Here is a 25,811-nt window from a genome sequence, read left to right as displayed (position 1 = left end):
AGTAGATGGACACTGGAAATGGGAATTGGGAAACAAGGGTTCTACTCTGGCACACCACTAACTCACTGTAATATTTGACAGATCATTTCCCCTTTCTGGACCTCTGTTTCTCCCTCTGTCCAATGATAGAGTTGGCCTAAATCATTTCATTGAGGCCTTTCCAGTTCTTATAGTTTGTTATTCAGTACATCAAAAATTGTATAATAATATTGCATATAATCCCCTCAAAGCCATGGTATTATTACTACTAGTAGACATCAGCCAACTATTAATAACTATAATCATTAACAATTATTTGGTATCTCTAATAAGAATCTACATATCCTCAAGTAATTTTTTGTGGAAATGTTTATTATCAAAGAGACTTGCATATAGCAAGAAAGGGGGCTAGTTTTGACTACTTTTTGCTATTTCCTTCTGGACAAGTGGAACACATTTTCTAAATTTGATTATTTATGTGTACCAGAGCACATGTAGCATGTCAGAAAAGGTTTACTTTAAAATGAGGTGAAAAAAATTACCTTGTAGAAGACATTTAAAATCCCTCAACTTGAACACCAAGTGCATAGGCGTACATCACTTTGATTTTCACAAAGCAACCTTTGAAGATCATCTGGTTCAGTCCTCCATGGGATGACATACCTGTCTGTTAGGCAGTCACAGAAGGTCAGGCCTGGAAAGGATTATAGAGGTCTTGGCAGAGATCCCATAGTCCTAGTCTAACACTGCCCACTCTTCATGTTGCAGGTGTCCTGGGGTTACTGGAAGCCTCTTCATCTGACTTTCTTGTGCCTTTCTCCTCCAGTACCTTCAGAGATAGCTTAACCTTAGCATGCCCTCCATGTTTTACAGGCCAATACAGGACATCTCATTGACGCTGTCAGCCAGGAACTCTCAGCCTCACAGCCCTACTTCTTCCCTCACGTCTGGGGGTTCCTTGCCCTTGCTGCAGTCTCCACCATCCACTAGATTATCTCCTGCCCAACATCCATTGATCCCAAACCAAGGAGACCACTCAGCTCACCTACCTAAGCCGCAGCAACATTTCCTTCCTAATCAGGCTCACCAGGGTGATCATTACCGTCTCACTCAGCCGGGCCTGAGTCAGCAGCAACAGCAGCACCACCACCACCACCATCACCAGCAGCAGCCAGCAGAAGCCTATTCAGCTATGCCTAGGGCTCAGCAGTCTTCTGCTTCTTATCAGCCAATGCCAGCAGACCCTTTTGCCATTGTTTCCAGAGCTCAGCAGATGGTTGAGATCCTCTCAGATGAGAACCGAAACTTGCGTCAGGAGTTGGAAGGATGCTATGAGAAGGTGGCAAGACTGCAGAAGGTGAGCCCCTCCTCGTGTTGGGATATTAGAGTCTCCTTTAAATCTTACATGTTTAATATCGATGTAAAAGTCTCTATTTGTGGGTACCTGCAGACTTATGGGCAGGTCTTCAGGATTCTTATATCTGAAGATTAGATATGGATCAAATTTTGGAATATGCCTCTGCCTGTCTTTCTGGGAGAAGTAACATTTAACATTTATGTGGAGGAAAAAAACATATTTGTACAGTTTTCCCAGACACCATAGCCTTGAGTAAACTTAATTGATTGTTTTAGAATTCTAGTAGGTAAAGAAGCATCTTCATAAGGTCGAGAACACTGGTGATATCTGTGTAGATAAAGGACCTGCCAGTGTAAAGACTTTTGTCTTGATTGTATTTTTTCAAACACTGAATTTGAATTGTAAATATAAAACCATAGTTCCTAGAAATATCTCACCACTGAAGTTAGATCCTCCCTGCCTCTTTCTGCAAAGGGCTTAGAGCACTTTTCCTAGTGTGAGTTCCCGTGGTAACTTTTTCAACACTCCCTTCCTTATCCTCCTTTTTGCTTTGGTCCTTCCTTTCAGTTTAAAGTCAACATCTGTTCTCTTTCTCTAGTGTGTGTGGGGTGAGGAGGGGCTTCACACCACAGCTGGGTGACAGGTGACAGCCCTGGGCTGAGGAAGTAGAAAAAGGAATGAATGTGCCCAGTTCCCATTTTTTCCTGGGCCCCTCCTGTCTCCTGCAGCTGGGTTTTTATCTCTTGAATGCCCTAAGCTAGGAACCTTAGCTCTTGGCTTCCAGGGGGCTGTTGGTGAATAGGGTTATGCCTTTGGTTGCCTCTTTGCAGCCTTTGTCATTGTAGAGCCCATGTGGTTTGATCTCAGACAAAATGTGAACTGTTCATCGAGGGGAGAGCAGGGGAGGGAGGGAAGGTTTCTTGGTATTGTTCAACAACTCTGTCCTTAGGAGATACCAACAAGTGGAAATTTCAGGGGTCTGAATGAAGCTGAAAATTTGTAAACACCAAATCTGGGTCCTAAAGAGGAGAGGAGGACTTACCATAAGCTAAGTATATTTATGTAGTAAAAACACTTACCAACAATGTTCCCAAATCAGGATCAGGGTTGTTGGGGTTAAATGAGAACTGTTTCTCAATGGCTTTTCTCTCAATTTAAAATTTTCTCCCTTCACTCATTTAATTATAAAACCCGCCACCCTTTTAACACTGGTTCACTAAGTGGATCATATTCACCTATTAGTGGCAGACTGGCACGGTTTGGCTGATTAGGTTTAACAGTTGATACCTTCCCCAAACTCTCTATTCAGGGTGACCCCAGCCACATCTTTGATGCAATAACTGAAGGATGGACTCAGATTGTCTATAGGCCCTCTTCACCAAAGGATCTCAGGTGAATTTTTTTGAGGGAGAGGAAGAGTGACAGGAAGAGGAGCAGAATAACATTTATGTTGTTTATTCCCAAGTATGGGGAAAGATGCCTCAACCGAGTATAATTAGAACAGCTTGAGTGTTGGGGTAAGTGAAGGCCAACCCAGTACTGCAGTGGATGAGAGGCACAGGTGAGGTAGAAGAGGAAAAGAAAGTGGGGAGAATGAGGTAGATACTAGATGGAGTTAGAACAAATAAGGAGGCCCAAAGTTTATGAGGGATATAAATAAATAAACAGAATAAGTCTGTAAATTCACCACTACCCTCCCTCTCCCCTGCCCTGACCATCATGCCGAGCAAACTAGAGGATAGTCCCTTCTGTGACTTCTTTTCCTGGAAGGTTCTGTTGACAGGGATAGAACTTGCCCTTTTGGAGGGTACAGTATTTACACAGGAGGGTAGGGGAAGGATTGGTACAAGATCTTGACATAGTACTCTGAACAATATGAGTGGAGGAACTGCCTTCCAGGTGTGGCATTCTGTGGGGAACTGGAAAGCCTTGTATTCTAAAGGCTGCCCAGAGTAGACCAACACCAAGCTGCTCTTTCAAATGGAAATGTTTGTTTTCTCTACTGAGCACTTGAATATCACGCAGAAGCTTTATCAGGCTCAAGCCTTGCAGATCATGTCGCTAAATGTCACTCACCAGTTTTCCCCTTCTGTGCTGCTATGTTGGTGCCATCTGCAAGGAGAAAAACACTTTCAAGTCTGCTCTTTTCTGTGGTGTAAGCCTCATTTGTTTGCAGGCAGTCCTGCATCAGGCATAATTTTGGAGCAAGGGCAGCTGGAATCTGAGTTGTTTGGTAAACCCACCTTTCCTCAGGTCTCCCACTGGGGACCTGATATGTCTCCCCATAAAGTACCCTGAGCTTTGTTAAGGAGGATAGTGGAAAACTGAGAGGGAATGTAAAATGTTTGCAAGGATCTAATTTAATCTGAAAATTGCTTAATAGACCATGGGGTTTATTTGTCTTATACAAATTATATGCAAATATCTCTATGGTTATTTTATTATATGTGCAATGAAACTATACTGGTTCCAGAAAGACTTTGGAGTCTAATTTCTTATTTTCTTGTTGTTTGGGGCTGATTCATGGCAAAATCTTTTCTTTCCCTTTGATTTTTTGTGTTTTTTTTCCCATTTACGAGATTTTTAGGAGTGTCATAAAATACAACTCCATGCATTTTTGTTCAAAAATCTGTGCTGGTTTCCCACTGACTATGGAGTAAAGTTCAAATGCCTGGCATTAAGGCCCTTTTATGATCTGACTCCAGTCTATCTGTGCAGCCAGATCTCATCAGCTTCCTTCTGTGTACCCTACAGTGTCTAGACAAATAGGAGTACTGGTCATTCTGGGAATGCATTCTCAAATTCAGAATAAAATACCCTTCCTCTCACCTCTGCTCACTGAAACTTGATGCAGCTCTTAGGATCTGATTCTAAATGCCACCTCCTCTCTGAAATTGTCCTCTTCTTCCTTCACCCCCAACCAGGAATAACCTCTTCCTCCCCTGCACTTTATAGGACTACATCTACTTTTCTTAATAATGTTTCTTTCCCTGTATTCTTTACTTAATTAATTCAAAAGCTCCTTGAGGGCAATGATAATGTTCTCACTCATGTTTACGCACCCACAGCGTCTTAAAGATTTTTTCTAAATATTTGGCCCTTGTTTTTTTTTTTTAAATTGAACTGAACTATTTTATGAGTCTGAAGCTTAGAGTTTCTACGGGTTGCTTCTGCCACTAACTTCATATTGGGACAGGCAATGTAACTCCTCTCTGCTTAAGTGGGGATAGGTATCCTTGTGAAGACAGCTATCAGGGTAAATTGAAATAAATCTGAAAGCCCTTTAAGTGCTCTAGGATAACATTAATTATATACTATATACATTATTATTTTCAAAATTAAACAATTCTTACTAAGATATGAAAATCATTTATAACTATATTTATGAAATTTATTCTCTCCTACCAGCTTCTCTGAAGGCAGAAACTGTATTTGTTTTTAACCTGAGGAACTGTCCTGACCCAGTGAGATAATTACTGAGCTTAAGGTTGAATTTTGAAATCCTTCTGGGAAACTTTTCTTATTAGTGTTCTGCCTCCTGGCCATCTAAAAAGCCCTGGGCAAAGCTGTCATTGATTTGCATGTGTTTTCAGACCATTTTTTTTCCATTGCTCCAACCACTTGCATTATCTTGTCTTTTTTTTCAGGTGGAGACAGAAATCCAGCGTGTCTCAGAGGCATATGAGAATCTTGTAAAGTCATCCTCCAAAAGAGAAGCCCTGGAGAAAGCCATGAGAAACAAGCTTGAGGGGGAGATTCGGAGAATGCATGACTTCAACAGGGACCTGAGAGGTGAGGGAATTACTTCTGAAGCATAAGTCAAGATGGTGAAGGGAAGGGCTATGGAGCATACACTGAGGCTCTTAGGTTTGTTCAGCCTACTAGTATGATTAGTAAATTATAGGGCACACACCAGGCCAGATTTTTGTGACTACAATAGCACTTGGCCCCAAGTTTGCTTAATCCAAGTGGGAAGAGCTGATGTGTTAATCAGATGGTACCCAGCCTAGGACTTTTGGACCCACCTGGTTCACCGCCATAATTGGTGCTGCCTCTCTTACTTTATAGGTTTTACAGAGGCTGGTCTTATCTTACATTGTTTCTAGGACTCCCTCCTTGTATTTTTACCTTAACATAGTAAGATTGAAAATGTTGAGAAATAACGCTTTCAAATCCCTTAAAAACTGATGACTGACCTTGGGGATATTATTTTCTACCTTTGAATTTAGGTTATGTTATCTATAAAATAAGGGATCTGAACTAGATGCTGCCTATGGTCCCCTTGCAGCTTTGACATTACATGATTTTAAAGACTTTATACTGAATAACTGATGTTTTTCTCCAGGTGAATGAAAAATATATATTCCAGGATTGATTCTTTTGTTGAAATTTAGAATTCTGCACTTAGGTTTTATTAGCAAGAAGTGAAATTGTTAAGTACTCAACTCCTCTTTCTTTGCTATAGGCATGGAAGAGGTCTAGTATTGTTTGGCGATCCACATTTGCAAACCTATGTCTATGTTACCATTTTTTGTGTAACAAGAAGAATCAGGCTTGTTTTGCCCAAGATCAATATTGAAAGGGCCAACAGCATGTGCATGGAAATTTGTATATGGGGCTCTGCTGATTGTCTCAATTCCACAGAGCGTCTGGAAACTGCCAACAAGCAGCTTGCAGAGAAGGAATATGAGGGGACAGAGGATACCAGAAAAACCATCTCTCATCTCTTTGCAAAAAGTAAGTCTGAAAGTTTTAGCAGCCGGCATTAGTATGTGGATGGGAATGAGCTGTGGGAAAAGGTCACACAGTTCTCTTTAGCCCAGAGCAGCCAGGACAGAGTGAATTTCATCTAGGGAATATTTTTTCCTGTTCAGGCATGAAGTTGGGAGAATTTGTTCTTTACTATCTAGGCCAAGAAAGCTACTTGCTACAACATCTAGTCACATCCACATGGCTTCTTTTTTTATTAAACCAGAGAAATCTCTTGAAATCCATGCTTTTGTCATGGGTAGCTGAAAAGGACCTTAGTGACCTTGGGGTCCTTTAATGTTGACAGGATTTGTTGTTGAAGGCTCCATGTGCTGGCTCTGGTAGAAATGGGATTAGCACACAGGACTGATGGTTACTGTTTGCATACCTAACCTGCTCCTGGAACCCTCTTAATGAAAACACCTTGTATTATCATATCATTACTCCTTGGTGGGCTACAAGGGTAGCTAGAGGGAGAACACTGCTGTGGCTTGAACTATTGACTCTGTTTACAGAGTTGGAGGGTATGGGGGATTGCAGAACTATGTCTTCATTATAATAGTGTTTTTTCCTTTGTGTGGAAATACTCCTAAGACCAGAACAATGAATTAATCTCTTCTTTATCATTCCCTAATGGACTCTACCCAGTTAGACAATGTTTCATTCTTTCCAATTGCCACTATAAAACAAGCAATAAAAACTACACAGTGGATTGAGTCCATAGAGAGAATGATGAGTTCAGAGGAAACATGAACTACCCCCACTTGTGCAGATGCCCTTAGTAGGTGTCCTCTGCCCTCAGCCTCCCTAGTATGGCTCCCAGATGGAGTAGTTCTTGGTGGGACTTGTCAGGCTCTATCTTTGCTGGGCCTATCCATGGCCCTTTCAGGTCATTCCATGTAGCTTACAGTCAGCTTTTACAAGTTTGTTTGATCTTCACTTGTAATATTGCCCTCCCTTTTTGGGTTGTTCCATTGTGCTCTGGCTTCAGAACTGGGGCAGTTTCTTTCTTATTTCCCTAAACCTCCTGTTCTATTGTTAGTATGTCTTAGAGGAAGGAATGTAGTTTTTCTGGTGTTATCAGTGCCTAGTGTAAATTGTTGTGAAGTTGCTTTTCTGGTGTCACAGTTATCCTGGAAGCTAGTTCACTGGTAGAAAGGGTGGCAGCCTCCCAGGACAAAATGAAACACAACAAAATAAAACAAAAAATGTTTGGATTCTTGGGCTGGATCTGTTAGTCAACGCACCTCCCTATGTGGAGTAGTTATTTCAGGTGTTCTGGTAACTGCTACTAATTTATAAAATGTGGTAATGTATCAGATCAAACTGTACTAACAGCAGAGTGAAAAAGTGTTAAATGGTTTTAGAAGGGAAAAGTGGGCTCTACCTCATAGGCACAGAAGAGGTCATGAATTGTGGCCCTTTAATTTCTATTGCCTCTGGACTTTGCTTTCAGTAGTAACTGTGGCAGGAGCCAAGAAAGCCCTCTTGAAAAGCCTCCCTGAGGAGTGTGCTCAAACTACTGTACAGTAGAAAGAGTTTAGAAGAGCTTGGACTTAATTAAGTATGGTCTCTACTACTTATTTTACCAGTTGTGGGACCTTTTGCAAGTTACTCAAGTCTTCTGCGTCTCTGTTTTCTCATATGCAAAATAGAGAATAATAATATCTTCCTTATATGGTTGTTTTGAGGATTAAGTTCATATCAATACCTGATATGCACTAAGTATTCAACAAATATTCATTTTTGCCGAGCTATACCTGAATAGATATGTAAAGTCAGAGTGGGCAGGAAGGCGAGGCTGCCCTATTAAAGTTTCTCCTAAAAACTCAAGTATTAATGTCTCAAGAAGAGGGAGTACTCTACCTCCAAATGAGAATCAAAACTGCTCATTCAAGTTTCTGGTACAAGGTCTGTCCTAGTTAAAAGGGGAGAGACCTAGAAAAGCATGGAGAATAACTTTATGGTCATCTGTAGATACAATGCACTTATGGATGGATCTTAGTTAAAAAAAATGTTAGTGAATTAAGGTGGGATTTGAGGTGTTATGCATTTTATGAAATATAATTTTTAGATTGATTTAATGTACTTTCATGAAGAAGCAATGGGGGAATTGAAAGGTAGTACTTTAATTGTTCTTTTGCCAATACATGACCATTTGAAGATATAAAATTGATTAGAGAAGCCTACTTGTTCTTCTGATGAGTGTGTCTATTCTCCTTTGTGAAATACTTGTAACAGTCTTTATAGCTACTTTCTCATTGCTTTTGCACAGCAACCACTGTTAAGTGACTATTCTTAATTTATAAAATAAGTTAGTGGTAGAGCCAGCGATCTTGGTTTCCTGGTTCATTTTGTTATGTGTTAGAGCACAAGAATATTTAGTAATGGATATGCTTGACAGTTATACTCAGGTAAGGTTTTGAGCCAGATTTAGAATGCCAGTGTTGGTATTTCATGTCCTGATAGATAAGGAAAGCCAGCGGGAGAAGGAAAAGCTTGAAGCAGAGTTGGCCACTGCCCGCTCTACCAACGAGGACCAAAGGCGGCACATCGAAATCCGAGACCAGGCCCTAAGCAACGCCCAGGCCAAGGTGGTAAAGCTTGAGGAAGAGGTATGTGTTGTTTCCTCACATAGCCTGACAGTGGAAGAGTTGGGAAATCAAGGGCACCGAGGGCTCCCAATTTTGTTGAACTAGCAGTTGCATAGTCCCCCACCAGAAAAGTATCATTTGATACTTCTAGTTATATCTATGCTGATGTATGTGGCTTTTGATTTCTTTTTTTCCACAAGTTTCTTCCTTTTACTCCAAAATAGAAAATCACCACAGTGAAGGAGCAGTTTCCATTTGCTCATTCGTATAATAAGTTAACAACCTCCCCCTAAGTTCTTACTGTGTACCTAGCCCTGCCTTAAGCCTGTGACCTCTGATATATTCACACACATATCTGCCCTTACAGGGCTTTATTTTGGATGGGCTAGAAAATTATTTCATATAACTTAAAGTACTGCAGTGGTGGGGGGTAAATGCAGGCAACTGTACTTGACAATAAAATATTTGAAATAAATAAATAAATAAAATAAAGTACTCCAATGGTCTTGAAATTAGAATGGTGGGATGTTGGTTCCCTCAGGTGAAAAATGAATCTTGATGACTCTTCCTCTTTTTGTTGGACTCATTTTGCAGATTGATTTTAGGGTAAAAGCAATCTGGAGGGTCTCAGACAGGATGGGACCCAGGGACAGTTTACATTTTATGGCAAGCCAAAAGATGGGTCCTGACTCTTACTGGCTAGGTTCTGGAATGTAGGTATGTGATGGGGTGAAGTTGTCACTTATTTGTGTGCAATGCTGGATCCTTCCCTTGACAAATGCAAGGGCCCCCAAACTACTAAACATATGATTAATATATATCTGATTAGTCTCGATGTAGATCTTACTTAATTTCAACAATAAGCTGTGTTTGTGTGAAATACAGAAAGCTTTGCTACTGGCTTGTTATTAATTGATTCTGGATGTCAGTTGTCATTGTATTGGAGTACTGCTGACTCCTAGATGTTTTACGCTTCAGGACATGGGTGTGTTCCAGCAAAAAAAAAAGGTGCTAAAGTATAACTTCATAAACAAAATTTCATATCTCACTGACTTATCTATTCTAAAATTTGAATTGTTTTAAGAGAAAAAGCCCCCATTAAAACAAGTTGAAAGTTATATAAATTTGAAACCAAAGTGTTTAGTGAACAAGCCCTCAGCATTCTGGCTATTGTATGAGTTATCTTTCTTACCTTCACTCATTGCCTGTTTCCTCTCACTCTGAGTAAGAATGGTTCTAGTTTCTAGAACTATCCTGACTTACAGATATACTTTGCTTCCTTTCTTGGGTATTAAAATGCTTGTTGGAGCTGGGTTATAGGTTTATACTGTTCTAGTAGGTAATACTATCTAACCTATGATGTCCTTTTACTTGAATTGCTTGTTAAATTTCAAGTTGTGTAAAATCAGGCTAATGCCCTGCTTCATGACTTGTCTACATCAGAAATATCATTAAGATGTTTTATTGTAAATGAGGAGTACTTATATATTCCTGGTGTCCAAATCTAGGGAGCTTAGCACACCCTTTAGCCATTTGGTACACCTCATATGTTCCCTTCCACCCTGTTTTTGCATGGAAATCACAGAGTAAATAAATTATAGGATGAGAATAAGATTGTATTCTTTTAGAGAGGGGAAAACTGAGAGACCTGCTGAAAAGAAGTAGCTTGCTGCTGGTCACATGGCAAGTTTTGGGTAGAGCCAGGAATAAAACTGGAATTTCATGACTCTTCATTCCCTAGACTCTGCTGCCTATCTCCCTGTCTGAATCATCCTTTGGTTCCATTCCCAAAAAGAAAATGTGGGCACTTGTTCAGATTTAGTAACCTTTGCTTCTTTGAATTTTAAAAAAATTGCTTTACCCATTGTGCCCTTCCTTTTCAACAGACTATAAGAAGCTTATTCCAACTGCTCTGAGGTTGAGGTATATGAAACAACCTCACTTTGCCCCTCCAGGAAGGGTACCCAACTAGTTGGAGAAAATGGGGACAAAGACTCTCTAACCATGTTGGCGTGCATTGTTTGAGGGCTCAATTGTAACTGATTATTAATTATGAAAATAATATACATGTATAGAGAGTATGTTAATCTGTAGTTCCTACTGTGCAGCTCTCCCTGCACCAGTTGCCTGAAATGCATTTCTGCTTTTATGCCAACTTCTAGGCTTTTCTGGGCATTTGTTCCAGAGATTTTTTAGATTTCCATGGCCCTGTCCCCAAATATATAAATTTACAATTTATAATTTTAAAAGAAGTCCTAAATATTGGCCTAGGATTGAATATAGTGGCCAGATATCTCAAATAAGCTAATTAATTGTTATATTTTAGTCTTCAGCCAATTTGTACTTTTTCATGCAATCTAGTTGTTGGGAAATTGAGTTGCTGTTGTTAAAGGAGGTACATCATTTGATGGGTAGAACAGGATGATAGCCTTCTTCCTGAGAGAATCCAGAAACAGAGGCCATGTAATGTCTTCAAGACTCTCAAGTCACATCACCTCTAGCACATAAAGAAGCTTGAAATCATGATGCAGGGAAAATACAATGATTCTTATTTCCTCTTTTGTTTTAGCAGCTTTTGAGAGCAAGGCTTGCTCAGAGTTGGTATTAGTTCTTTGAAGTTTTGCTTTTCTGCTGTGACTTGTCCCCCATTAAGGGCTTGTTGTTCCTGGGGTAAATTTTTAAGTATGGAACATTAAGGAGGTATTTAAGGTGAATAGGTAGCTCTAGAACTAATGTAGTAAGGGGTCTTTATTTTGATTCCTTAACAAAATTAGTAGATTTCTAAATCAAGAAGGGCATTATGAATAGAAAAATGTATCCTGCTCTTTGAGATGGCTCAAGTCAAGTCATATTTGAAGGCAGAGGGATATATCAGATCACTGCCTATGTCTCATGTAAACCAATAGTTTGGTTATGGTTTATAAATGACAGCATAAATTTTTCTTACAAGTTCTTCCAAAAAAAACCTCATTCGTCTACTTAGCAAATATTAAATAGGGGAATTTATGTAAACTAAGCCTTTTGTCTAGGGAATATTTTGTTAGCCTAAGTACAAAGTAACTCAAGTAACTACTATGCACTGTGGCAAGATGTTCAGATTAATATATATGTCAAGTCATTGTATTGTGCAACTGAAACTAATATAATGTTATATGTCAGTTATATCTTAATTTTAAAAAAGATAGTCCTGACTGGTATTGCTCAGTTGGTGGGGCATCATCCTTCAAAGGATAAAGTTGCCTGTTTGATTCCTGGTCAGGGCACATGCCTATGTTGAGGGTTCAGTCTCTGTTTGGGGCACATACGAGAGGCAACCAATCCATGTTTCTCTCATATCAATATTACCCTCTCTTTTTCCCCCCTCCCCTCTTTCTAAAAAATAAATATATTTTTTAAATATATTTTGTTGATTATGCTATTACACTTGTCCCATTTTCCCCTCTTCACTCCCCTCCACCCTGCACACCCTCTCCCACCCATATCCCCCCCTTTAGTCATGTCCATGTGTCATACTTATAATTTCTTTAGCTTGTACATTTCCCATACTATTCTTACCCTCCCTCTAGCTATTTGCAACCTACATTCTATGCTACTTATTCTCTGTACCTTTTCCCCCTCTCTCCTTCTCCCACTCCCTTGTTGCTAACCCTCCATGTGATCTCCATTTCTGTGGTTCTGTTCCTGTTCTAGTTGTTTGCTTAGTTTCTTTTGGTTTTGCTTTAGGTGTGGTTGTTAATAATTGTGAGTTTGCTGTCCTTTTACTATACATGTTTTTTCTTTATCTTCTTTTCTTAGATAAGTCCCTTTAACATTTCATAAAATAAGGGCTTGGTGATGATGAACTCCTTTAACTTGACCTTATCTGAGAAGCACTTTATCTGCCCTTCCATTCTGAATGAAAGTTTTGCTGGATAGAGCAATCTGGGATGTAGGTCTTTGTCTTTCATGACTTGGAATATTTCTTTCCAGCCCCTTCTTGCCTGCAAGGTCTCTTTTGAGAAATCAGCTGACAGTCTGATGGGAACTCCTTTGTAGGTGACTGTCCCCTTATCTCTTGCTGCTTCTAGGATTCTCTCCTTCATTTTTACCTTGGCTAATGTAATTATGATGTGCCTTGGTGTGTTTCTTCTTGGGTCTAACTTCTTTGGGGCTCTCTGAGCTTCCTGGATTTCTTGGAAGTCTATTTCCTTTGCCAGAATGGGGAAGTTCTCCTTTATTATTTGTTCAAATACGTGCTCAATCTGTTGCTTTTCCTCTTCCCCTTCTGGTACCCCCTATAATTCGGATGTTGGAACGTTTAAAGATGTCCTGGAGGTTCCTAAGCTTCTCCTCGTTTTTTTGAATTCTTATTTCTTCATTCTTTCCTGCTTGGTTGTTTTTTTCTTCCTTCTGGTCCACTCTATTGTTTTGAGTCCCAGTTTCCTTCTCTTCACTATTGGTTCTCCATGCATCTTCCTTCATCTCTTTTATGGTAACCTGCATTTTTCATGTAATTTGCGCCCAAAATCAACCAGTTCCATGAGCTTCCTGATCACCAGTGTTTTGAACTGTGCATCTGATAGATTGGCTATTTCTTGGTTGCTCAAAAGGATGAGTCCTACGGGACTGATCTGTTCTTCTGTTGGAGATATGTCTCTCTCTCTCTCCGTTTTGTTTTTTTTTTTCCGGTCTGGTAGCTCCTGATATGGTGAGAGGCGGAGCCTTAGGTGTTCACCTGGGCTGGGCACCCCAGTCGCTAGATTGTGACGTTGTATGTGGGGGTGGGGGGGCAACAATGGCGGTAGCTCCGTTCTCCTGGGATCTCAGTCCCTTCTCTGGGATCCTGGGTTGCGCTCTCTGCCCTGGTCCACAATGCCGCCTCACTGGGTCCGCCAGCCGCTGCTTGCATACTCAGGGTCCACCGCTGCGTCCTGGAAGGCTTACGCACTCCCAGTTGCCTTATGCACCCAGTTCTCCCCCAATCTCCGCGCGCCGGGACCGTGCCCGCTCCTCCTCTCAGCCCCTCCTACCGGCCTGGATGAACAGGTCTACTTCAACTTCTTGGGTGTCCGACTTCCATTCAGATAAATTCTCTGTCAGTTCTGGGTGTTATTCTGGCTCTAAGTTGTTGTTGTTCTGATCTTGGTTGTGCATAGAGGTATGGTGCGTCCACCTATGCCTCCATCTTGCCAGAAGTCTCAAAAAATAAATAAATTTTAAAAATTTAAAAGTTTTAATAAGATAGTCAGGGAAATATTATGCCTACTTCAGTGGTTTGAGAATCCATGCATACATTTATTTATCTTTCTCTCTACAAAGTCATAATGTAGATGCTTCTTCTGAAATCCATTCCATTTTTCTAATCCTATTAAGTCTCTTGCCCATGATACTCTATCACTGTGTTGTAAGCTCTATAATTGAAATGGTGCCTCAGGCTTACAGAAAACTTTCTCCTGCAATCACAGCTTTCTCTTCAAAATTCAGCAAAGATTCTCTCATGGACCCTGGTCTGCTGACATGGAGGGAGGTATCTTGCAGGGAAGGGGATAGCAGTCCAACTAAAGAGCAGACCTTTTCTTTTTGTGAGTTACTATGACCCAGGGCTTGCCACCAATCTTCAGCCTATGCTATAGGCAGCCAGCTAAGGCAAATGGGGCCCTTCCATCCTTACCCTTATCTTTCAGGACATGTAGGTTCTATTGAAGTGGAGGCTCATTAAACTCCAAGTCAAAAGAACTTTGTGTCCTACAGCAACCGTGGTATTCTCCCATTCAAAAAGACCTTCCCCTCCCTCCACTAATTTGACCTCTCTGGAGAGTTTCAACAGATGCCTGGCATATTCACTCACAAGACTCAAGGCAGCCTAGGCTTTTGGCTGGCTTCTGTCTTATGATCTAGAGCTGAACCACCACTTGAGTAATTGTTTTAGGGATGGTGGGAAAAGGGCCCTGGCAAGATCAAAGAGGAAAGATGCTGTGGGCGGGCTGCTTATACTGAGCAAAGTGCACAGGAAGGAGCAGAGTGGAACGTGAGAGGGCTGACAGAAAGATAAGTGAGTCTCCTTCTTTGGCTTTAGGTGAGAATGACAACCACAGAAATTTGGAAAAAAGGGGCCCAAGTGTTAACCTTTTCTTTGTTTCTGTCTTGTCTTGTCTTGTCTTGTCTTGTCTTGTCTTCTCTTTCTTTCTCTTCCTCCTTCTCCTCCTTCTCTTTCTCTTTCTCTCTCTTTCTCTCTTTCTCTTTCTCTTCATTTTTATTTTTTATTTTGGAGAGGGAGAAGGGAGGAGAAAAGATAGGGCCCCAACCAGGAATCAAACCAGTAACTTTTTGATTTGTTTGCAAGACGATGCCCAACCCACTGAGCCATGCCAGCTGGGGCCCAAGTGTTAACCTTTTATGAACTACAATGGCTGGTGATGATTTAGGCATCACAGTGATAACTCTTAGTGGCAGTACATTTTCTTGAGCCCTTTTGTCACTTTTACTTAAGTCTCTAAACTAAAATTGTTTACTCCATTTCCACCATTAACAGTCTATGGCTAATATTTCCTATTATTTCTAAGCTATCTTCTACTCATTTGATTTGTGTTGTCTTTGGTTTTATAGATACATAATTTTCTGCCATCATACCTATCCATGCACTACCATAACTAGTGTCCTTGTTTCTCAACATTAAAGGAAGGTATTCTAGGCATTGACATTGATATGTTTAATCCAAAATACTCTTCAAACAGTAAGATTTTCTTGGTGTAATCAAAACTTACACAATGGTTATCATGGATTATAAATCTAGCATTTAGAGTGTTGATAGGAATTCATGTAAAGTACATATCCACCAGGAATCTTCCAGAATGTTTTGATGACTTCGTTGGGTTATTCGAAGGACATTTCATCTAAGGATGGCATTTCCTATATTTATGACAGCATATTTTCTTTGAAATAGGTGTTACTCCAACCAGTATGTTAAGAAGTATGCTTCTGTGCCAAATAGAGATGGACTGATCTTTCTATTGATTTTCTCAGTTTTTCCTGATGATTTTGGCTTTTACAATTCCCAAATTGGAAGCCCTGTGCATTTTTCTTTGGTTTCTTTACCAGAATGAACTTCATCCCCTTGGTAGCAGGTTTCTAGAGATGGTTTCTACTCTTTAATTCCTTTAATATCTACCAGTAGACCACATTCACTTGGCAATGGACAGAGGCAGCTTGCTAATACCAGGGTAGCGTATTACCAAATTGCTTCAGAGGGAACTGTTACTTGGAGCCAGGGACTCCTGGGTAAGGCTAAATCAAATCAAACAGAAATCCATGAAAGCTCATGGAGCAACATATAACTACATATATAAAGAAGAGGAGCATGAAAGTACACTTCATTTGTGACATTAGTGATACAATGAGTGTTTGAAGTTGTGGGCAATAGATGGAAAGACACAATAAAAGATGTCCTCTTGTTATGTGGCACTGGACCCAGTTCTGTATTATTGGTTCTCAATGTCCCTTAGTCAGTGGAGTGTTTGTATATGTTGGGGTTCATCCAGCTAGTAATAATAGTCTACCCCATTTACCTACCTACCTATATATTTTTTTCATTATTTATTAAGACTTTATTTTTTATAACAATTGTAAGTTCACATCAAAATTAAGGGGAAGGCAAAGAAATTTTTTACATATTTCCACTGTCCCCACACATGAATAGCCCCTCACATTATCCAAATTTCCCATCAGAGTGGTATATTTGTTAAAATTGATGAACCTGTTTGATGCATCATAATTGCCCAGGGATGGGCAAAAGTAGGTTTACAGGTGTTTATATGGAAAATAATGGAATAATTAATAAATAGTAATACAAGAATAAACTGTTTCATGCTCTCACAACTGCAAACCTACTTTTGCCTACCCCTGGAAATAGTGACATGTCTCTATCAATATGGTAGCATACATAGTATTTTCACTGCCCTAAAAATCCTCTTTGTTCTACCTATTCATTCCTACCCCCAATTTTTTTAACATTTTGAAAACATTTCCAAATATATTATTGTACCCCACTCTACAAATCTTTCAAGTGTTATATTCTTTTGATAGATTAGCAAATCAAAGTGCATACAGATTATACAGTTAGAGTGATAAATCTAGTGGAAAACCCAATCTCTTAATTCCAAAATATCCCAGCCTGTGCTTTGTTTATCAGTGAATAAATGGAGAAGGTTAATGGTAAATCATTTCCTTGCAGACGGCTGAGACAAATTCATAGCTTTAGGGTCCCTAGAAGTAATTTTCTATACAGCCATCCTTTAAAAACTGAATTTGAAAGACATCCACAGTTGTTGGAAGGAGGGAAGAGATGCCATCACATGGTATTCATTTGCAAGGATCAGATTTTCCTGAGTCAGAAGGGGTTTAAAATATCTTCCAAATGCTTGGGAATGGGTTCAAATTGTTGCAGAAGTGCAATGGAAAAGTATGATTGAGCTCGAGTATTTGTTCTATTCTTCAATAGGTTACTTTCCTGCTATTCTTTCTCCTAGTTTTTCCCTTTGAAAACTTATCTCACCTATAAGAGGAATCTAATGAACAAAATAAACTAACAAACAAAATAGAACTACAGACGTGGAAACATGGAACAGACTGACAGTGACTAGAGTGGAAGAGTGAGGGGGATAAAGGGGAAGGGACTAGTCAAACAACATGTATGAATTGCCTGTGGACATGGACAACAGTGTGGGAATTGACTGCAAGAATGGGGGGTGGGATGGGCAGAGGAGGGCAAAGGGGGAAAAATTGGGACAGCAATAAGGGAATAACAATAAAAAATCTTCAAAAAAATTCTCTCTTAATAGAAAGTATTTGAAACCCTTATTTTGACTTATCAGAGTAAACACATTTAACAATGTGTGTTTTTTTGTTTGTATATTTGCAGTTAGCTAAGCTATGCTCATTTTTTTGTGTATTTTATAATTATTTACTAACTGGTCACCAAGAGTAAGCAATGAAGTAGAACTAGAATCTATGAGACATTTGAAGGAAAATAGAAGGGCCCTGGCCTTAAGTGGTTTATGAGATAATGCCCTCAAATGGGACAAGAACTTTGTCTGGCTTCCCATTGTGTAACTCCTGCTCTCAGTTATAAAATAGGGCCTGGCATGTGATAATCATTCAGTAAATACCTGTTGAATGAATGAATGAATATACAAGATCTTTCTGGAAAAAGTCCAGCCAATGTTAATATAACCAGAATAGTTTGCATAATATCAGTGTTACTTGGCAGCCAAGGAGAGTGGACTGGAATGTGCATGTATGAACAATATTGACTTCACTGGACTAGTCAGTGGGGGCGGTAGATGCCATTGAGTGAGCATGTGTACTGTGTGGTCATGCACTCAAAATGAGTGAATAGAACAATAAATCTACATCAAATTTTGCATTAAGCTTGAACATTCCTCCATGGAAACTATTTGGATGATTCAGAAGGCTGCAGCTATGAGCAACTGGCGATTGGCAGCTTCATCATGATAACGCGCCTGCTCATGCATCACGTCGCATGCAGAGTTCTTTGGTGAAACATCAAATCACCCAGGTGACTCACCCCTCTACAGCCCAGATCTGGTGCCCTGTGACTTCTGGCTTTTCCCAAAACAAAAATCACTTTTGAAAGAGAAGAGATTTCAGGCTGTAGGTGAGATTCAGGAAAATACAACAAAGCAGCTAATGAGAGAACTGTGTGAAGTCCCAAGGTGCCTACTTTGAAGGGGACTGAGGCATCATTGTGCTGTATACAGTGTTTCTTGTATCTTGTAACTTCTTCAATAAATGTTTCTACTTTTAATATTATGTGCCCAATGCCTTCTGGATAGACCTCATCATATATATTAAATAAATCTTATGAAATGATTGCTTATAGTGTACACACTATGTATGAGATACTCTAGGGAAAAACAAGGAAGGACTCCTGTAGAATTTATTAGTATGTTAAGAAAAGATAAAATGACCAGGATGATGCAAAGGTTGATCACTTGCATTGTAGGCCTGGTTAAATTTTAAAGCAGTAGGAGCCTAGAATATTGATCAAAGGCATTTTTAAGGCATTTTTAAGAGGCATTTTACAGGCATTTTTAAGAGGCATACTTAGGCTGGACAGGGGACAATTTGATAGTAGACCATGGGTGAATTGAAAAGCATTAAGTGGTTTGAGATATATGGGTGAGAGAGAAGAGCTCTTGTCCAAACAAATGAGAGAGGAGGAATAAAAGTGTCTTGGATATAGCAGTTACCTAATCAATACTGCTTGAATGGATATGCTAGTAGTAGATTTCTTTTCTTCTTTAATAAGGCAGTTTAATAATGTACTACTTGGGGGGCTCTGTTATAGCAACTGTAGGATGGATTGATTGTGTGTGTGGATATGTGTGCTTGTATGTAGATGGGAGAGGGTAACTGAAAGTAAGGAGATATGTTATTATAATAACGTAGTTATGAAATAAGGATTTAAACTGTGTAGGCTATAAAAATATAAGGAAATAAAAGAATATGGGATATGTTAGTTAGAATTAAGACATAGTGATAGATAAGATATGGTGGACAAAGGAAAGAATGGAATAGCAATTCCAAAATTTTGAGACTGAAAAGGTAAATAATTATAATGACTAAACTATCCAGCTGTTTGGGAGAAAGTGAAAGCAGTCTGGAGTACGTTAAGTGTCAAAGTGAGAAATCTTACACTCAGCTTGAGTTCTATGATGAAAGAGATCATGATAGCCTTAAAAACAGGAATAAAAGTAACTGTTGAAAATATGGCATGATGGAGATCTCCAATAGTGCTGAGGTATAGAACAGAGTTTCTCAAGTTCAACATTATTGACATTTGGTGCCAGATAATTCTTTTTTTCTAAGGAGCTGTCCTTTGCACTGTGGGATATTTAGCAGTATTCCTGGCTTCCACCCACAAAATGCCAGTAGCAACCTACCCCCAGCTGTAACAACCGAAAATGTCTCCACACATTGCTAAATGTTCCCTGGAGGGAAAACTGTGCCCAAATAAGAACTATTGGTATAGAGGCAAAAGAGTAAACTACCATAAATTGGACTTTTGGGGTATAGCAAAAGGTGAGGGGTAAAGTTGGAAGGAAAGGTGGGTCTAAATGATTAAGACAGAAAGTAAGAGTGACTTAAGGGACCACAGTAGGAGAATATAGAATTAGGAAAAGCAAGGAAAAGGGGGCTTTGCAAGATTTTGAAAATTGGCATTTGGTAAGAAAATTTGAATGGATAGAATGATGTCTCCAATTTGCTGAGTATATAGAGGGAATTTGGTTTAAATGATGGATTTACCTCACTGCTTCTAGGGACCCGTGGCCACCCATCTCTAGACCTGAGTCCCCACCTTGGCTTTAGAAACATTTCAAGTGAACTTTTACTTCCTTGAACACTGAAAACATAGAGAAATAAGTCATCTAAGATCCCATGGAAACTATACACATTTATGTTCTGTCTCTTGCATGCATATGCTTGTATGGAATTCTAGGGTCCCATTTTCTCTAGTTCTCCTACATACTGGTTAGTGTTGAAGGTGAAAGGAAGAAGCTTAGATTCATAGAATATTTGTGAATTAAAAGGCTATTAGAGAACATCTAGAGCATCTGTTTAGCCCAGTATTGTTTAAACTTCTTAAAACCTAGTGCACAGGGTGTTTCTAAGAGGCAGAATATCATATCTAAAGGCAATGAGGGATGAAATACCATGGGGTCCTCATGAATCTTTTAAGTTATGTAACCATGCTCAAGTATTAAGTGTGAGAAAAATGAAGGAGTGGGGTAAAATGGGAATTCCATTCTCTGGGGAAGATAGACAACATACAAATAATATTCATTCTAAGAGTTAGCAATCTCTTTTGGAAATGGAATTTTATGTAAAACCCCAATATATAAAATACATATCAGGGGACCCACCATAGTGACCTCTAAAGCACTCCACAGAACTAGTACTCTGGAACAGTTTGAAAATCACTCTAGGGCCTGACAATCTATCTGTAAAGGACTGGAGAGTATTTCCAGTTATGTGGATCATATAGTTTCTTTTACAAACGGAACTGGTCATCACTGCCATTAGTGGAGGAAGACAGCCATAGCCAATCCATAAGTGAATGGGCATGGCTGGATTTGGCCTGCTGCTGACTATTTCGATTTGCTGAGTCCTAAAACCTCCCTCACTTTTTACAAATGGGGACTCTGGAGCTGAAAACAGGTAAGCATATTATGATTAAGAGTAGAGCTAGGACTAGAATCCAAGTCTTCCGATTACCACCTTGTTCTTTTCCCTTTCATTTTGCTGTCAAATAGAAAGTTCTGATATGTATCTGTGTTTGTGAGTGTGTAAGCATGCATGTGTGTATGTTGTGGGTTATGCACTCTGCGTAAGGGTCTTTAGTTAAACAATACCTTAAAAGTATGTATTTCTCCTAAAGTGGAGATGCCCCTAAATCATATCATTTTGAGAGACTATGTATGGTATCCTGGTAGCTACTCATTGCTTTCATTTAATTGTATCTCTAATGAAGGGTCTTGCCCTATAAAGATATCTGAAGCTGTTGTTTATAAAGTGTTTCAGGCCTAATGTCTTTCTGGAAAAAAATTCTGCATTATTAGTGTCGTAATTAGAGATTGATATGATAATTAGAATTACTGAGATCATGAGAACCATGGCAAGGCTATCTGGAGTGAATGTTGAAAAGTTGAAAATACAAGAGCATGTGTGACTTGGCATTAACTTTTTCTTTTAAAAAGGAAAACTCTGAGTACTTTCTGTACCAGACATTCTACTAAATACTTCGTGTGTTATCTCATTTGATCTTTATAGAGGTATATTGCATTATCATCTCCATATTATTGATGGATGAGTAAATGGAAGCTCAGGGAGATTAAGTACTTTTCCTGAGGTTGGATACCTAGTGAATAGGAGAGCCAAGATTTTGACCTTGGCAGTCTGAGGCTAGAGCTCATGACTTTTACTATTTGACTATATGCCTCCTCTCTTTCTTTTAAATGTTTTTAAAGATTTATTTGTTTATTTGTTTTTAGAGAGAGGGGAAGGGAGGGAGAAAGAGAGGGAGAGAAATACCGCTGTGTGGTTGCCTCTTGCACACCTCCAACTGGAGACCTGACCTGCAATCAAGGCATATACCCTGACCAGGAATTGAACTGGTGACCCTTTGTTTTGCAGACTGGCACTCAATCCACTGAGCCACACCAGTCAGGGCATGGCCCCTCTCCTTACATAAGAAGAACCACTGACATTTCTGCTAGCATTGGAAAGTGAAGTTGGGGACCAGGGATGTCCTAGATACTGATCTAACATTTCAGAAACCTAGCACAGGAGATGAGTTTATAGATGTGAGGTGAAAAAAGAGGGGATTTCCATGATAAAGGTAAAACTGAGGCATATAACATCTAAGATAGTGGTGAATTTAATAAACCATAGACCTTTACTTCTTTCTACATATAGGTGAGATCTAGAAAACAGTATGTAACTTAAATGATAGCTGACTTTGTTGATTGCATTTATAGGGTCTTGCATTGGTAGCATCCAGGAATTGTCTGTCTATCTTTCTCCCTCCCCTCCCCTCCCCTCCCCTCCCTTCCCCTCCCCTCCCCTCCCCTCCCCTCTCCTCTTTCTTTCTTTGTTTCTTTATGACAGGGAGGGAGAGAGAGAGGAATAATCAATTTTTATTGTACTGCTTATTTGTATATTCATTGGTTGATGCTTGTATATGCCCTAACTGGAAATTGAACCCACAACCTTGGTGTATCAGGGCGATGCTCTAACCTAGTGGCATACCCAGCCAGGGCAAGAATTATCTTTTTCTATCCTTATTTATCTAGAGATTAAGCATTTACTAGGTGATCATGGTGTTTATGAGTGCACTGCACTCTTTCTTCTTTTAAAGGAGGCAGAGGAATTATACCAGCAACAGAGGTCCTTGTACCTTGTGGGGACATCATCCCAGTGGCAAAGAAAGAAAGAAAGTGTAATGGCATTTTTCTGGGTCTGCTTTGTGGAAGTTGTCTGGTCTGCATGCCTACCTTCAATCAACTCAGAAAACTGTCTGGTCCTTTATTGTTTTTCCCTTCCAGAAGGGTGGCTCAACTATAGAATTTTCTGAGGATGCTTTTGATAGATACTGACGTTTTATTTTGCAAGAAAGGCAGAGCATGGAGAAATTTACCTGACTCTAGACTGCTTATTTTTCAGTTCTCTGAGCTTACATCGCAGTACTTTACCATCAAGGCAAGAACTACAATGCTATGTAACTTTAACTGCCTTTAAATATAACTGCTGTAAGCCTCTGTAATTATAGTTAGCATTCTTCGCATTAACATTTCACTGCTCCCCTAGAGTTTTCAGAGTGATTCACAAATAAACACATTCAACTTTAAATAGCTTATGAGGATTGCAGAACCCAAAAGGTGAAAGATAGAGGATATATCCTGCTTTCCAATTATTTGAAGTTTAGCAAATTGGAAAGCAGAGGCATCCATGGCCTAAGGTCTTCATCACCCTAGTCAGTGTTGTTACCAGTAAGTAGTTATGGATCCAAGGAAAGGAAGGTTTAAGCTTATTGAGGCAAAGAGAATGATAATTTTTGTTTGTTTGTTTTACTTCTTAGGAAGAGGGCTAATGGATAAAAAAAACCTAGATTAATAGCTCATCTCATCTGGTTTATAAGGTTAGATTGAATTAGACCTCAGAATGAGAGGAAATCTCAAAGTCTAGAAAAAAAATTAAAGTTTCTTTTCTCAGTCACTTAAGGGAAAACATACCATGGGGCTGCTACGAACATAAAATACAGGCTTTCCTTTACCTGGAGAAAGTTCAACAATTGTAATTTGAGGAGAGGGCAGTTATAAGACAGGAGAGTTCCCCGTTAGAACATACCGTTGGTGTCTGACTGGGCATTCTAGATAGTATTGATTAGGACTAATTACCGTTAATCAGTTACCTGGTTTCTGCAATGGGGAAGTCAGGTTTTGCTGTCTTGGCCCCAGCTAAATGGGTATCGGCAATGCTGGTAGAGAGCCCAAGGGGTTAAGAATTTGTTGAAGGGTTACAGCTTAGCTGAATTTTTGAATTTCCTTTTGATTCACTTATCAATAATGTTTTCAGATTTAAATCATAATAGTGAAAGTATCCCTAACCCCAGCTTCCATGAAAATGATGATGACAATTGGAAAATTTTCTGCTTTATAAAGAGTCCATGGGTTGATTTCATTAGCAAGAAAGGTATTCTATAAGTCTTAAAAAATGCATATCTGTTTATTTAGTAACAAATTGGTAAGGATGCACATTCCCCTGTCTTCTTAGTTGTTGAGGGTGTGTATACATTCTTTAAAGGGAGCCACTCTTTCCTTCATTACCATGGAGCCAGGATTTGGCTTGTAAGTTTCATGGGTACAAGAATTTAAATTCTTAGTCCCAGCCTACTTCTGCCTTTGCTTTCAGATATGGTTCATAGGCTTTCAGAGAGGAAGAAGGCCTCAGAGAGGCTTTCTTATTTGACTTAGTTAGCTTTAGATTTGATTTATTAATTTGAGTCTTTAGGAGTCTTTAAAGGTGTCAGAAAAAATGGTTGAAAGATTATAGTCCAATATTATCAACTAAGGCAAGGCTCATGTGTGAGGCAGAAATTGCAAATGATCTCTGTTCTAATAAAAGGTAATGACCAGGACTTAAAAAAAAACAATTATAGACTCTTTGTATTTTCAACAATTGACCACCCTTTTTCTCTCACTAGGAGAGGAGACTTCTCCATAAAAGGGGTGTGAGCTTCCTTCCCATGCCGAATTTTTTCCCTGGAGAGTAGTCATCTTCTCCTTCTCCTTCTCCTTCTTTCTTCTTCTTCTTTCTTCTTCTTCTTCTTCTTCTTCTTTTTTCTTTTTCTTTTTTTTTTAGCATTTCTCTATTGTAATGACCAAAGTAAGATATACCTTCCCTCAGAATATTGCAGTTTGAAATTAAGAGCAAAGGTGAGGACGTCCAAAATAGGAATCTTAGGAACTGGCCATGTACTATTATTTCCATCAGTAGAGTGTGTCTTGGACTCTATTACTAGAAAAAGATATGAAGGAGGAAGAGTTTAAAAAGGGGCCCCTAATTCCTATCCCTTGTCACATTCTCTGTGTGATAAATTCAAGGCAGTCTGCTACTCATCATGAAAAACCTCGTGATTTACTCTTTTAGAGCTGGACAGGAAAAGATCTAAAGAAAGGGCTGGATTGGGGGGCAGGAACCTGCATAACTGATCTTGTTCTCTTTCCTTGAATCTTGTGATGGTCTGAACCTGGGTTTTCAGCTGAAAAAGAAGCAGGTGTATGTAGATAAGGTGGAGAAGATGCAGCAGGCCCTTGTACAGCTCCAAGCAGCATGTGAAAAACGTGAGCAGCTGGAGCACCGTCTCCGGACACGACTAGAGAGAGAACTGGAATCCCTCAGAATTCAACAGGTTTGGAGAACTTGAACATTCCTGATTGCTCATTTTTTTTCCCTTGGTGTTTGACATGAAGACAAAAAACAAACAAACAAAACAACAACAACAAAAAAACACCTCATGCTCATCTTTAGGATTTTTGCCCCACCTGATCTTACTCCACAGTGCCTCCTAATTGTGAAGATGAAGCCTGCTTACTTAGCTTCCAATCCCAGCAAAATCCTTAATGCTATTATTTTGCACCTTTTATTTTTGCACATGAACCCCAGAAACAGTAGACTCAATAAGAAGTGAAGATGCTATACAAACAGACTCCTAATCATTTTAGAATTGGAAATGGTCTTTAGAATCATCTGGTCATACCCCTCCTCATTTTCACGTGAACGAAAACCAAGACCAAAAAAAGTTTGTGTCATTCACTGAAAGTCAAACAACAAGTCAGGGGCAAGGTAAAGACCACAACCTAGATTTGTACTTCCCACTTTCATTGTGTACCATACAGGCAGTTAGGGATTGTGATTTGTAAAACATTGATCCACTTTCTGAGCAGCATGACAATTTGATATGGCAAGCTTTTTACCTGATTAAGGGAATCTCATATTCAAGCCCAAGACAGACAGTCCTGTGGGCTTAGGAGGAAAAAAATTCCTTTTGCTTTGGAATCAGAATCCAAACTGAA

At 39.5% G+C, this 25,811-nt stretch overlaps 1 protein-coding gene across 4 annotated transcripts in view; it reads left to right on the top strand.

The window, feature by feature from the left end:
* The window catches only part of AMOT (angiomotin), a 70,987-nt gene that overhangs the window by 31,175 nt on the left and 14,001 nt on the right, over positions 1-25,811 (top strand). For 3 of the 4 annotated variants that reach the window (XR_006783274.1, XM_045817696.1, XM_045817695.1), the window contains 5 exons: positions 853-1,336; positions 4,984-5,128; positions 5,981-6,073; positions 8,555-8,700; positions 24,998-25,147. Coding sequence is in view for 3 of the 4 variants with exons in the window: in XM_045817696.1 (XP_045673652.1) it covers positions 853-1,336; positions 4,984-5,128; positions 5,981-6,073; positions 8,555-8,700; positions 24,998-25,147 (1,018 nt within the window). In the remaining variant the exon portion in view is untranslated. The remainder of the gene's footprint in view (positions 1-852; positions 1,337-4,983; positions 5,129-5,980; positions 6,074-8,554; positions 8,701-24,997; positions 25,148-25,811) is intronic. The other variant, XM_045817697.1, reaches the window with a different exon arrangement.

This window comes from Phyllostomus hastatus, unplaced genomic scaffold (genome assembly GCF_019186645.2).
Source record: "Phyllostomus hastatus isolate PE091 unplaced genomic scaffold, TTU_PhHast_1.1 phas_scaffold_28, whole genome shotgun sequence".
NCBI classification, from domain to species: Eukaryota; Metazoa; Chordata; class Mammalia; order Chiroptera; family Phyllostomidae; genus Phyllostomus; species Phyllostomus hastatus.
The sequence above is the reverse complement of the archived record's forward strand: the minus strand, read 5'-3'. Positions and strand labels throughout refer to the sequence as shown.